The sequence below is a fragment of the Colossoma macropomum genome, unplaced genomic scaffold (genome assembly GCF_904425465.1).
Source record: "Colossoma macropomum unplaced genomic scaffold, Colossoma_macropomum, whole genome shotgun sequence".
Lineage (NCBI taxonomy): Eukaryota > Metazoa > Chordata > Actinopteri > Characiformes > Serrasalmidae > Colossoma > Colossoma macropomum.
In genome coordinates, this window is record NW_023494802.1 from 35,975,631 (window position 1) to 35,988,261 (window position 12,631).

The 12,631-nt window shown below is 38.4% G+C and overlaps 1 protein-coding gene across 1 annotated transcript in view; it reads right to left on the reverse strand.

Annotated features, from left to right (window-relative positions):
* LOC118822029 (sex comb on midleg-like protein 2) overlaps window positions 1-12,631 on the reverse strand; it is a 54,770-nt gene that overhangs the window by 19,887 nt on the left and 22,252 nt on the right. The window contains 6 exon segments of the mRNA XM_036590825.1: window positions 6,455-6,512; window positions 6,514-6,699; window positions 6,884-6,972; window positions 9,186-9,420; window positions 11,399-11,475; window positions 12,407-12,478. Of these exon segments, the coding sequence (XP_036446718.1) occupies window positions 6,455-6,512; window positions 6,514-6,699; window positions 6,884-6,972; window positions 9,186-9,420; window positions 11,399-11,475; window positions 12,407-12,478 (717 nt within the window).

Genomic DNA, 12,631 nt, shown 5'->3' on the forward strand with positions numbered 1-12,631 from the left:
CAAAGCGGCGGAAGAACACAAAACAAACAGCAGAGCACGGAGCGCTGCGGTCGGACTGAGAGGAGCTGTGAAGCCGAGCGGCTCGCGGCTGAAGGCGCTTCTTCCTCTGTGTCTAACACCGCCAACACCAGCAGCGAGAGGAGGACCTGCTGAACACTCCTCCACTGCGGCGAGCGGAGGGAGGGAAGGAGGCGGGAGATAAAGAGGGAAACCACCGCACACGCCCCGTCACAGCGTACACAGGTGTTAATGGCTGAGGGGCAAAGCAGGACAAGACTGAGTTTACTTTAAAGGGGAATTCCACCGACTTCTCTAAACGTCTTCAAAGGTCAATCGCTGAGGCATAAACAAACTCATGTAGAGCGGTTTGGTGTGCAGCGCTCTGTTGTAGAGCAACCTGACGAGTCAGAAAGGGTCACAGCAGTTCAGATAGGAACCAGACGTCTGGGGAGTTCATTGACTCTGAAAGCTCCCTCAGAGGTATTACAAGAAACGGTTGTGTTTACACCGCTGACGTCTGAGGCGTTGTTTTACAATCTTTTGCCTTAAAAGATAAATCTGAAAATGTGAAATAGAATGTTAAACACGCAAATAACCTTCCTCCTCGCTGATATACTCACACTACTCAGCTGTGTACTTAAGCAACATTTTGATGACTTGGTACATTTCTGATTACTTTCAAATGATATTTTAACTTACTCTTAAGAAAAATGGTGCTATATTTTACCAAAATACATATATTCTACAATTTATAAGAATAGCAGAACCCTTTTTGGTTTTACGCAGAAAAGGCAATTTGGATAAACACACATCAGGTTTCCTATAATAAAGAAGCCAAATAATTTAACCATGCAAAGAAATTTTTATTGAGTATTCATGGATTTATGTGCACTGCTGTGCAAATGTCCCTTTATTTTTTCAGTTCCAGTCAAAACAGCCAAAAGTCAAAAGGAAAATGAGTAAAAAAACAGGAGTTTCCAAAACTGGAGTTAAAAAATGAATAAAAGATACAGAGAAAATTGGACTCCTAACAACCGTGCAGGACCTGGTGGACCACCAAAACAGTCCCCATCAGATAAACAGCACTTAAATCTGAGAAAATCAAGCTCCACTGTGGAATGAATGAATGAATAACACCTCTCAAAGAAGGAGCCTCAATAGAAAGCATGGAGAAACAGAGCTGTGACTGTACAGGAAAAAGGGCTGGACTGCACTGAAACGGATCTCCACACTGTCACACTGAAACATAAGCAGCGTAACTGACACTAGCAATACACCCTTCTGTTTAATGGGGGAATGTTATGATATATATCCAGGTTCTGACTACACATGAATATTTGGTGGTCTATGAATTTTTCCCCATAGACTACGAATCATAGCCAGAAAGCACTCCTGAAAGATCAAGTTTTGCTTTGTCTTGTCACAGTTGCAGCAGACCGTAAAACGGTGCTTAATGTGAGTTACAGCTGCAGTTAAAGTGGCCAGGCCTGCGCTTCAGCGCCCTCTGCAAACAAACCAAATGAGCATATTAATGTGTCCTGTCAGACATAGATCCTCTTTCTCTCATTTCTCCTGCTCTTCTCCTCACATTGCCTCTCTATTCTGCCTCTTTAGCTACCCCTGTTGGTTTTTCCTCAACACCCCTCTCGTTTCCTCCTTTTTTAAAGGGCCTGTATCTTGCAGAACTGAATTTCTCACTTTAAATAAGAGTCTTTAAATAAGAGTTTGATTTAATATTTTAATAGTGTAAAAATGTAATCTTCACTCTCCACTCCAAACAGTTTATATACAGAAACTAAGCTGCAAAACAGCCTGTTTAGAATTCACAGTTTCTGCGATGTCACAAAATCCAAGACATTTACATATATCCACCTTTTCAGCCTATAGCAGTTTAGGTCCACACATTCATGCTAAAGATACAAGACAAGCTATATATATTGCATATATCAGTCTTAAATGCAGAAGAAGCTGGAAAATGGTCATGTAAAAATGAAACCTAAAACCACATAAATGTTTAAGTGGGCATCAGGGGAAAAAAAAATACCAATGTGTGAAATGTCAAGAACCCCCTCCCCCACACACACACACACACACATTAAATTGGCAGAATTCAAGTAGATCACTTTGTATAAGCACATTAAACATCAAGGCAAACAAAGTGCAATACAAGACAATAGGTACAAAATAGGAAGAAACCTATATAGAAACCACATACAGATAATGACATAAAGGAGAAGTGTAACACAGTGATGACCATAGACCTCTGTCTGAGATGAGGTATGCAAACACTGCAGAATATGGATTAGTTACTGAAGTAAGGCTTCATTTATATGCATCTTCTGCCACATTACCACAGTGCTTTTTATATTTTTAATATTTAGTTTTTTCTAAATTTCTGCTCAATTGTAAAGATGTAAACAGAGTCATTCAGAGTGGTTTGATGGAACATACAATGGAACATTTTGCATCAAACCACCCTGAACGACTTTGTTTACATCTTAATCATTTAATTATGCAGAACTTTTGAGAAGTTGGTGGAATTCCCCATTAAAGGCTTCCTAGTTTATCTTGTAGTCTATTTTACATGTTTTTTTTTTTTAATTTTCAGTTTTTTGAACATAATCAGCACATAATCAATACTGGATTACTAATGTAACTGATAACGACAGCCCCAGTACTGACTTTAGTCATGTAGTCGGCACAAACTGTAAATCATAGTGCATTTTACGTCTGTACTGTGAGGAAACGCGGTATCGGGAGGATCTATGAGCTAGCTGTGCATTTTCACTTGATGACACATCACTGCCTTCACACTCTTTCTAAAATCTTTATTATGAAAATGAAATATAAAAAATTACTACATCAGTACATGCATAAAGAGTGATGAACTCTGCAGAGCACTGTCTGCTGCATCAGCTAGTACCATCACGCTGAATTTGATACACTAATCTCTCACGACTGATGTTACCTTCTTATTTGAATTTCCGTTCCACCTTAAATGGTGCTACAGTTACACTCTAGCACCCATACAGATGTCTAATGCAACTGCTACATCATTTAAGGTGGAACCGGAAATGAGAATAAGAAGCTTCATCTAATATCCACTTTACAAGATTCAATCAGCAATCAGCAAACAAGGGCTGTACCACTCAAAACAGGGCCACACTACAGATGTACACTTAGATGTAACCTTTATAGTTTGTCTGAGTGTTCTTGCTTATATGCGCAAATTATACATTAGCTCACAGTAACCAACCAGGAATTCTCCAAAGTCTACCGACTGCCCTCTTTTGTACTTGTTGTGTTATTAAAGGGCCACCACTTGTTTTGTATCTGAAATCAATGCACATCACTATGCGAGTGCATGTACAGCTTTACCTACTGCTTAAATCAATTTTCAGAAGTCTCCATTTATTCTACACATGCATATTTAAAAATTTAACTTTACCATAAACTATTAAAGTGCCTGAGTTGAAAAAGACTCAATGTACAATATTCAATATAAACTCAATATAAATAATATACAATTTATCTTGCTCTTCTCACAGAAAAACCCTGGCTAAAAAAAGCTGCTACAGAGAGTGCCAGTCACTTTGAGACTGATATAGATCTTCATTTCCTCACTGCCACCAACCTCAATTACCACAACTGTGATAATAATTCACAACTCAGAAGTCTAAGCGAACTTAATTGTCTTTTTAATTGAATAATTTTAATTCTAAATGGAGGAGGGAGCTCCAAACTGAACGCGCTGACTGGAAAATGAGAGGTCAGTGCCACAGTTGCCATGACAATAAGAATGAGTGACAGCTCAGAACCTGAGAGCCCGGCTCTTGCTTTTGTCTGAGCTAAATGGAGGTACTTTTCAATTAACTCCCATTATGTTACCTAATCTTATCTAAAGTTTAATTCAGCCCTGGCAAGCCATCAAATCCATCATAATTCTCACATAATAGAAGATAAAATTGTAGTATAAGACACATCTTTAGGGTACGTCGTCATGGCAACATGTTTTATTACATATTAAAGTTAATAAGAATGATATGGAGGGTCTCATGTGAAGTGCTCTTTTCTTTCGAATTAAATTTACAAGCCTGGAGGAAAGGAGAGGAGAAAAATAGTTGGAAATAAGGCTTAAAACAGGCACTGAAAATCCCTTCTCCTTCAACCAGTAACACCAGTACAGTCTGAAATAAATTAAACATGCAATCTTCATCATTACACTTCCAAAACTGTAGTGAATTTACCTCATAATTATACAACAGTGTATATTAAGATAAATGTGTCAATACTACATTTACTGCACAAAGGCAAGTACAATAATTACAATATATGTAGTACAACAGCCTAATTTAACTGCGACTGCTGCATGTCTGCTATTGATGTGTATGGAGCTACACTGCTCCCTAGTGGTCATTCGCTTACAAGAGAGCTCGAGAAAAACCCTTTTATAAACAGGTAGACAAGCAACCGGAGACACATGGTGGTTATCAATGCACCCTTAATACATAAATGGAATTCAAAACATAAAAATGTACTGGTATTTGTGCTCAAGCTGTGTATGAATCCCCACCCTTCACCACACAAAATCAAGATTTATCTTCATGGATACACTAGGACCCAAGTGATATATGGCTGATAAAATTGCTCTACATAAACATTTCACAGATTTATTTGCATCAGTAGGAATTCTGCCAATAAAGCGCATCTAGAAATTGAAATAGTGTATTACATCACATGCAAACCTAAGGGCAGAAAGTGGTTTGTGTGTGAACATTTTCATTAAGTAAAAGCCTTATTGTGTTTTAAAGGAATGGTTAGGTGAACAATCTAATTTACACAATTGTCCACTTGCCCCAGATGTAGACAATGAGCCAAGACATGTTTGGTGTCCAAATTTTGCTTCTTAATTTTAAACTGGAGCTATAAGGCTGGCATTGCTAATAAACACTAGATGTCAATAGGCACCCAAATAGGGCTGAATCTGAAAGAGTGCAATTTTCAAACTGCAAGGGCTGTAACTTAAATTACAGCCAACATTATCAGCAACATCATCTTCACAAGTTTTAAGTGGGGAAATTTAGCCAAATAACAGAGAGCTCATGAACGGCCTTTAAGATATTCAGATCTAAATACAAGAAGCAAACATCCCATGCACTGTGTACATAAAAACACAATTAACTAGCAGTGTGGCACACAACATATAGTCCTCAGCCAGAAAAAGTGGATATGCTGGTGCTCTTCACCAAAAAACAAAATCAGGCAGACCTGAACTTATAGACAATAATCACTATTGAAATCAGAGTGACAATTTAGATAAGAAACATAGCAGATTTCAGATTTTTTTTCAAACTGTTCAGCCCTATGCCTAAATCTTTTTGGAAGTGAGGACTTTGCAAATTGTTTAAAACTATTTATCTTGGCAAAAGAGCATTTTTGCTTATAAATATATCATTACAACAGATGCAAAAATATGTATAGACACTTTACAGTAAAAAAGTAATAAGTAATAATTGACACTTATGACTTAAGATAACATCTTTAAATTCAAGTTTTAATTGTAAGAATTATGATTTAGCATGTAAGATTTTTTCAATTAATAATAATAATAATAACAATAACAATGATTCTTTTCCCAATTTATTATAATTACAGTAATAACGTTTACTAACACAAATTAAAATTTTACATTTGGTATTTTTATTACAATTAAACATTAAAGTGATGTGTTGAAACTTTAATTACTATGGCAAATCAGTTTAGTTTTTGTTTCTTATTTTTTAGGTTTCAGGAATTCAATTCAGGCATGTGAAAGTTATATATTATATTTCAGCTAACACATATTTAATTCTTGATATCAGTTATTTGAATTGCACATGTGAAAATTAAATATTATATACTAACAAGAAAAAAATCAGTTTTTACTTGGAAGAAATTAATTTTCACTAGCAAAATGTCATTTTCACGTTTAAATTGAACTGTTTATAAAATCCATTGTAAATTGAAAAAGAGTATTAAACGTAAAAACTCCAAATGTCCATTTACTCGTCACTTATTTGGATTACAAGCTAAACTTACTTCCTATATACAGGAAGGGGATTCAACAAACATTGAATTTGATCCATAAGAAGAGGCTGTTTTAAGTGTCGTGCCAGTTAAATCTGCCAATATGAAATCCAGCTTAAGCAAGTCTTTTTTCTCCTCTGCTCTCCTACAACTGCAGTTAGAAAGTTTGCCATGATGCTCAGTCCAAACAGATCAAAACGTGTCTTTTAAATATATTGTTTAATCATCTGCTGTTACCATGATGGTAAATCTTGTGCTGTGTTTTATAAATCTGGCCCAAAATTGGGTATCAGAATTTTTTTCATTCTTTAAAATTGGTAAAATAAAGTACTTAAAAAAAAAAGGCATCTTTACAAGTGAGGTCAGTGATTTGGAAAAAAATACTTACTACTGTTTCCGGGTGGCTGCAGGCTGTGTTTGGTCACTGCACACCAGCCCACAGGAAAAGATGTCTCTGGAGTCGTAACGGCACCAGTAATCAAATGCCCCCCTCCAGCCATCAAACATCACGAAGACCTCGTCACCCTTCACTTCCCCAATGGTGGCGGGGCAGATGAGGTACGGGTTCTTTTTATCCACTGCTTCTAGCTTCATGCCTGGCTTAAATCCATTCTGAGGAGGCCTCGGAGGTTCCTGACAGGAGATATATGTACATTTAAGAATACTGCTGAGAAAATGACAGCTATGTATAACTCAGTTTTATATATGACCTAAACACTATGCCATTTCTTTGCGATACGAAAATTAATATAACTGCAAAATATAAACGTAGACATTAGAAATGGGTAAAACAGTGGCAGTAAGTTAAAGAGCTCACCTTCTTGAATGCTGAACCTGGGGCTATTTCTGCCCCATTCAATGTCCTCAGCAAGAACATGGGCCATGAGGAGGCATTCATCCTGAAACCTGGAGAAAGCGAGAGAGAGAGAGAATGTGAATGAGAACAAGTGCAAGTTTAAGGCATATGTAAGGATAAGGGTTGCTGCAACTTTTGGTTTTAGACCTCAACAAAAAAAATATTTTAGACGTTTGTAACATTTACTTTAGAAGGTATTTTGTAGCTAAAAATGACAGCAAATTAACCCTGGACTGATAATTGACATGATTTAATTACCATAATTTAAATAAGAGTCAATATTGTGCAACAAGTGCAGACAATGGCATGCTGCTTTTCAAGGTTTTAATAGATATCATTGTAAATTATTAAATAATATTAGAAGCTGGCTCAGTTGGTAATATCACACATTATAACTCGTGACTGATAAGCAGTGAAAAAGATGACAAGTTCAGAAACTTAAACCTCTGCGAAAGACTGCAGGTCACGTAGCAACGAGGTTTCGCCTGGCTAGTAGCGAACAAAAAAGGAAAAGAGAAAGACAGACGAACATTTGGAGATGAATGGACTTATTTGCATTTATAAGCAGTGCTCTTGGTTTCCTGGTACATTAAATCTGCAACGAGAGACTGTCAAACACTAACTAAAAAGTTGCGAAGATGAAGTCGCTTCTCTTTCTAATTTTCCCGTTCCACCTTAAATGGTGCCGCAATACACAGCGTCTCAGTCAGAATTTAAGGTGGAACCGGAAAGTTCAGCAAGAAGCTGGCGAGTGCGAAGCGACTTCAGCCTCATAAAACAGCCGAAAGCTGAGAGACATTTTACAAGAAACTACTCAACTTTTGAGTAAAAGGTTTTCTGGCGGAGATGGAAGAAAAGCGGCTGTAGCTGAGCTAAAGCTTAAAGCAGAGCAGCGCAAGTCTGTGTTTTCGTTTATATTGTTTAGCCTAAACTAGGACATTAACACATACTGAGACATACTGGACATAAATGTTGTGGCTCCCAAGATGGTTTGATTTTTGTTGAAAGGACAAAATGGCTCTTCTTATCATTTGGGTTGTGACTCCTGACCTAACCTGGCTTTAATGCAGATGGAGCCGGTCGGATTTCTCACTCATCCAGTAGTGTTTTTGTTATGTGCCGCCACAGACTGTCCGGGCGCTGCACTTACCCACTTCCAAGTTCCGCCCTTCGCGTTCCATCAACATTAGGTTATAAATTAAATATTTACAAAATCGATTTTTGACATTTGTGAATCGATTCAGAATCGTCCACGTCTGCATCGTGTTGCATCTAAGAATCTATTTTTTCCCGCACCCCTACTAAATATTGTTTTTTTTCCAACACAAGGAGAATACAAACGATGGGCAGATCTTAGAATGTCCTGTCTTGTTTTTAAAATACATGTAGGGTCCCAAAAGGAGATGTCTGCTAAATTGTGCACACTTTTTAACCTTTTGACTTTAGTATGAAGTTTGTGTTCTATCTGCTACAAAGCCTATATGGCTCCATAAGGCATTGGGTGCTTGGACCCCAATGATTGCCACGTGCAATGTAATTTATAGACGGTTGTTTGGCTCTCATAGCAGCTACAATAGGCCAAAGGAATCAATGCGTTCAACATGAGTTTCAGACATAAACTAAATGGACGCTGACTGTCTTTATTACTAACATATTACCCTGTTTTTCACACACCGTTCAAAAGCTCCTGAACAGAGAAATCTGAATATGCGAAAATGAAACCAATGTTATTTCAGTTCATATTAGATTAGAAAAATGAAATACTACATCTGTGGGTTGGCTGAATAATGACCATGTGCTGCTGCTCTGCTGTGTTTGGGGGAGATGGGGGGGTCTCTCTCAGAATTCTCTCTCTCAGAAACCCCCCTCTTCCTAAAATGAAAACTTCTTCAAATCTAAGGCATGTGAATGGCATATTCATGTGAACTCAGCAAAAAGGTGAATTTTGCTAAAAAGGTGAGTGTGCATATATAGATGTATATGGTAATTATATTTCCACTGGGGAAAATGGCAGTTAAGATAAGGCTCTGTAACACTCACATGTGGTACTTCATAAGTGCATTTCGATCACAATGATATTGCGATGGTCGGATGTCTACATTTACATCACTCAAGTTTGCCACAAATCATCTCAGGATAATTACGCCAAAATTGAAAAACCTCTGAATGTTTCATTTGAATTCTATATTTTTTTTAGAATTAGTAATTATGAAATTGTAATTATGGATTCAATTCACTAATATGAATAGAGATTGTTCTGTACCTAGAGGAGGCTGCAGCATGTCTCCATTCTTCTCACAGGTTCCTATTGGCTGGATGTCTAAGGAGTCGACCAATCTCCAGAAGTCGTTGGTGTTGTCACTACCATCGAGGCGCAGGCGGAGCCTGATGCCCGTCATGCCCATCACCGTGGCGATGCAGACGGAGGTGGAGTTCCGAGGGTCGCGAGCCTCCAGCTTCATCCCAGCCTTGAAGTCGTTTGAGGGAGGGATGCGAGACTGAAGAGAAAGACATTTATCTTTACATTTAGCCCTTTTAGTCCCTGCAGAGCTGTGTGTGATTAGGTGATTTTTACAACAGCAATAGTAGCCCAGTTTCTTCTGCCTGTTGATGACTGATTGGTCTAAGTCAGTGTCCAATCTTATCCACAAAGGGCCGGTGTGGCTGCAGGTTTTCACTCCAACAAAGCTTCTTTGAATATAAAGATATTATAAGTGACAAAACACTAATATTAAAGGAGAAAAATCAGCTCTATGGACTACAAAATGTCCTTTAAATGAGCATCTCTTTTTTCAAATAGGGAAAATTATATTGTCTACAAGGACATTTACAAAAGATCTATGAGTAATTCTGAAAAATCAATATCACCCTGGTGAATTTATCATGCTTTTGCGTTTTGTACACCCACCATCTTTCACTCAAATTTTATGTTCCTATGTGGTGGCACCACAAACATATTTCTGACTTTGGTGGGGGGAAATCCCCTCTAAGATCCAGAAGTGGTAAGGTCACCAATCAGATGACAGTGTGGAGTTTCATTTCATCAGACTGAATACTCTCAAATACTGTTTCTCTCAGCTGTAGATCACAGCTGACTCATCCCTCCTCTCCCTCGATGCTCTGCAAAACTTGTTGAATGTGGAATAAGTAAAAAATCTAAGATCAAAAACACAAGCATCCTGAAGAAAACATGGTTACACCACTGATGGTTGAGACACACTGCAGTGCTGCCCACTGATTCAAGAAGTGTAGTTTCTGGCCTACGCTGATAAATGCATCATATACAGCCATGATGAATATAAAATGTTTCATGGACGCTTCTATTGAGAGGAGGACAATGAAACTATTAAGAGTGTGAAAATGAACCACGATATATCGATCTGAGAGTGGGGACTCAACTGCCATGACTGGATTATAACTGGAGAGTTATAATCAACTGTACTTACAATAAGAATCAATAAATCATGAGCTCATCTTTTGTCCAAAAAAATGTTTGCAGGCTATTTTTAAACATATATTTAATACAAATGCACAGATGCTCGTACTGCTTTTACTGTCTATAATCTTGCGCAAGCAAATCACAACTGTATCACTGCTGGACTGAGAACAGTCCACCAATAAAATATATCCAGCCAACAGCGTCCTGTGACCACTGATGAAGGACTGGAGGATGACTAAGACAAACTGTGCAGCAACAGATGAGCTACTGTCTCTGACTTTACATCTACAAAGTGGACCCAACAAGGTAGGTGTGGACAGTGAATGGACACAGTGTTTAAAAACTCCAGCAGCACTGCTGTGTCTGATCCACTCCGACCAGCACAACACACACTAACACACCACCATCACGTCAGTGTCACTGCAGCGCTGAGAATGATCCACCACCCAAATAATACCTGCTCGGTGGTGGTTCTGTGGGGGTCCTGACCATAGAAGAACAGGATAAAAGGGGGCTAACAAAGTATGCAGAGAAACAGATGGACTACAGTCTGTAATTGTAGAACTACAAAGTGCACCTATATAGTAAGTGGAGCTGATAAAATATACAAAAAGTGTAGGTACTTAATGAAGTGGCCATTCACTGTACATTCTAAAAATCTCTGGTTTCTCATTGGGAGAGTGGGTGGTGTTAGGGCAGCTTCTGGCGTGCCAAATTAAACATCTTAGTGTGCCAACTTTAGCCAGTGGGGCCACATTTTGGGCAGACCAAATCCACTCAAATCTTAGTGAAAACCTTTTTTCAATTTTACCATGCACTAAATTGTTTCATAAAGAAGAGTAACTGACTCGAAACATAATGTTCCTTCAAAGCAAAACTCAATTTGCATTAAAGTCTAACAGCCCACATAAGAGTGTTTAAAGTGACATTTGTGGTGTCTCACTGTGATCAGTGTGCTGAAAGCCTTTTGGTGCACTAGACAGAAAACAGGATGTTGTGCAGTGTCAGATGGTCAGCTGTTGGGTTTGTTTTCGCACCTGTCTGAAGCAGCTGGCAGGGGCAGGTGTAGACGATGTCTCCTTCAGATATTCCTCCCATGAGAAAGACTCGGGGGCTAGAGAGTTAAAGAGACATGCACGCATACACAGAGTGAGCTGCATATATAAAGAACACTGCTTGTGCTTTTAACATGATTTAAAATACACAGCTCTGTCTGTTGGCAGTGACTTCAACTGTACACAAGAGGGCACTCTTACCACAAAAAAGAACATGCTTTAACTTCTTAAAACTGCAGACTTATTAGGTTATTAAAGGGCTTTTATCTGGGAAAACAGAATTTTCCTCAAGTTTCAAACTGTACCGTCCTTTCAATGCTCGAGTCCATTAATGGAAACTAAGCTGCAAAAACAGCCTGTTTTGAGTTAATTGTTTCTGTGATGTCACAAAAACCAACACATTTACATACACCTGCGTACTCAGCCTACAGCAGTTCAGCTCACCCATTCACACTTTTACTTTCTGAATGAGGACCAACACAGCGAGGCCAATCAGAACAGAAGTAATTTACATATATCAGTCTTAAGGCACGATGACAAAATCCGCCTGTTTAATTGTAAGTGATGAGGCGAGGTTGGAAAAAGTTCATGTAAAAAAATTTATTCTGACTCTTTATGGGACACAACCCCATACAAACACTATACATGGACCTTGGGCAGGAAAAGAAAAATGTTGTATATGGGCCTTAAATAAAGTCATATTACTCAATAACTAGTGTAAATTATTCGGGAACAACTCTGAAACTAACATGTAAATGATATAGTGTAGTTATGAGAGTGAGGATTTCAACTGTGGGCCTACATACTGGCCCTTAGGGATGGGTTAAACCGCATCATTCTCCATGCTTTGCAAATCATCTGTGTCCATTTCAGACGTAGATGTAAACCAAATGGCTCATCCATTAGAAAACCCTTTCTGTAATAGTTAATGTCAATACCTGGTGAGAATACTGATCCAGGATCAGCACTTCAGTGTGTGGGAGCTGTTACCTTTCACTGGTGCAGGACCTGTGTTGACAGGAGTACTCCTGCCTGCCTTCTCCTTCTTGCTGTCTTTCCCATCTGGAGGACAAACAAGCAAAAGAAGCACACCCTTTAATTAGGAAAGGAACACTTCTGTACACAGACGAATGCAAAATTGCATTACAGCAGATGTACAAAAACGTACAAAATGTGCTTTTCTGTAACCTGAGCATGTTGTTGGTATGAGCTCAT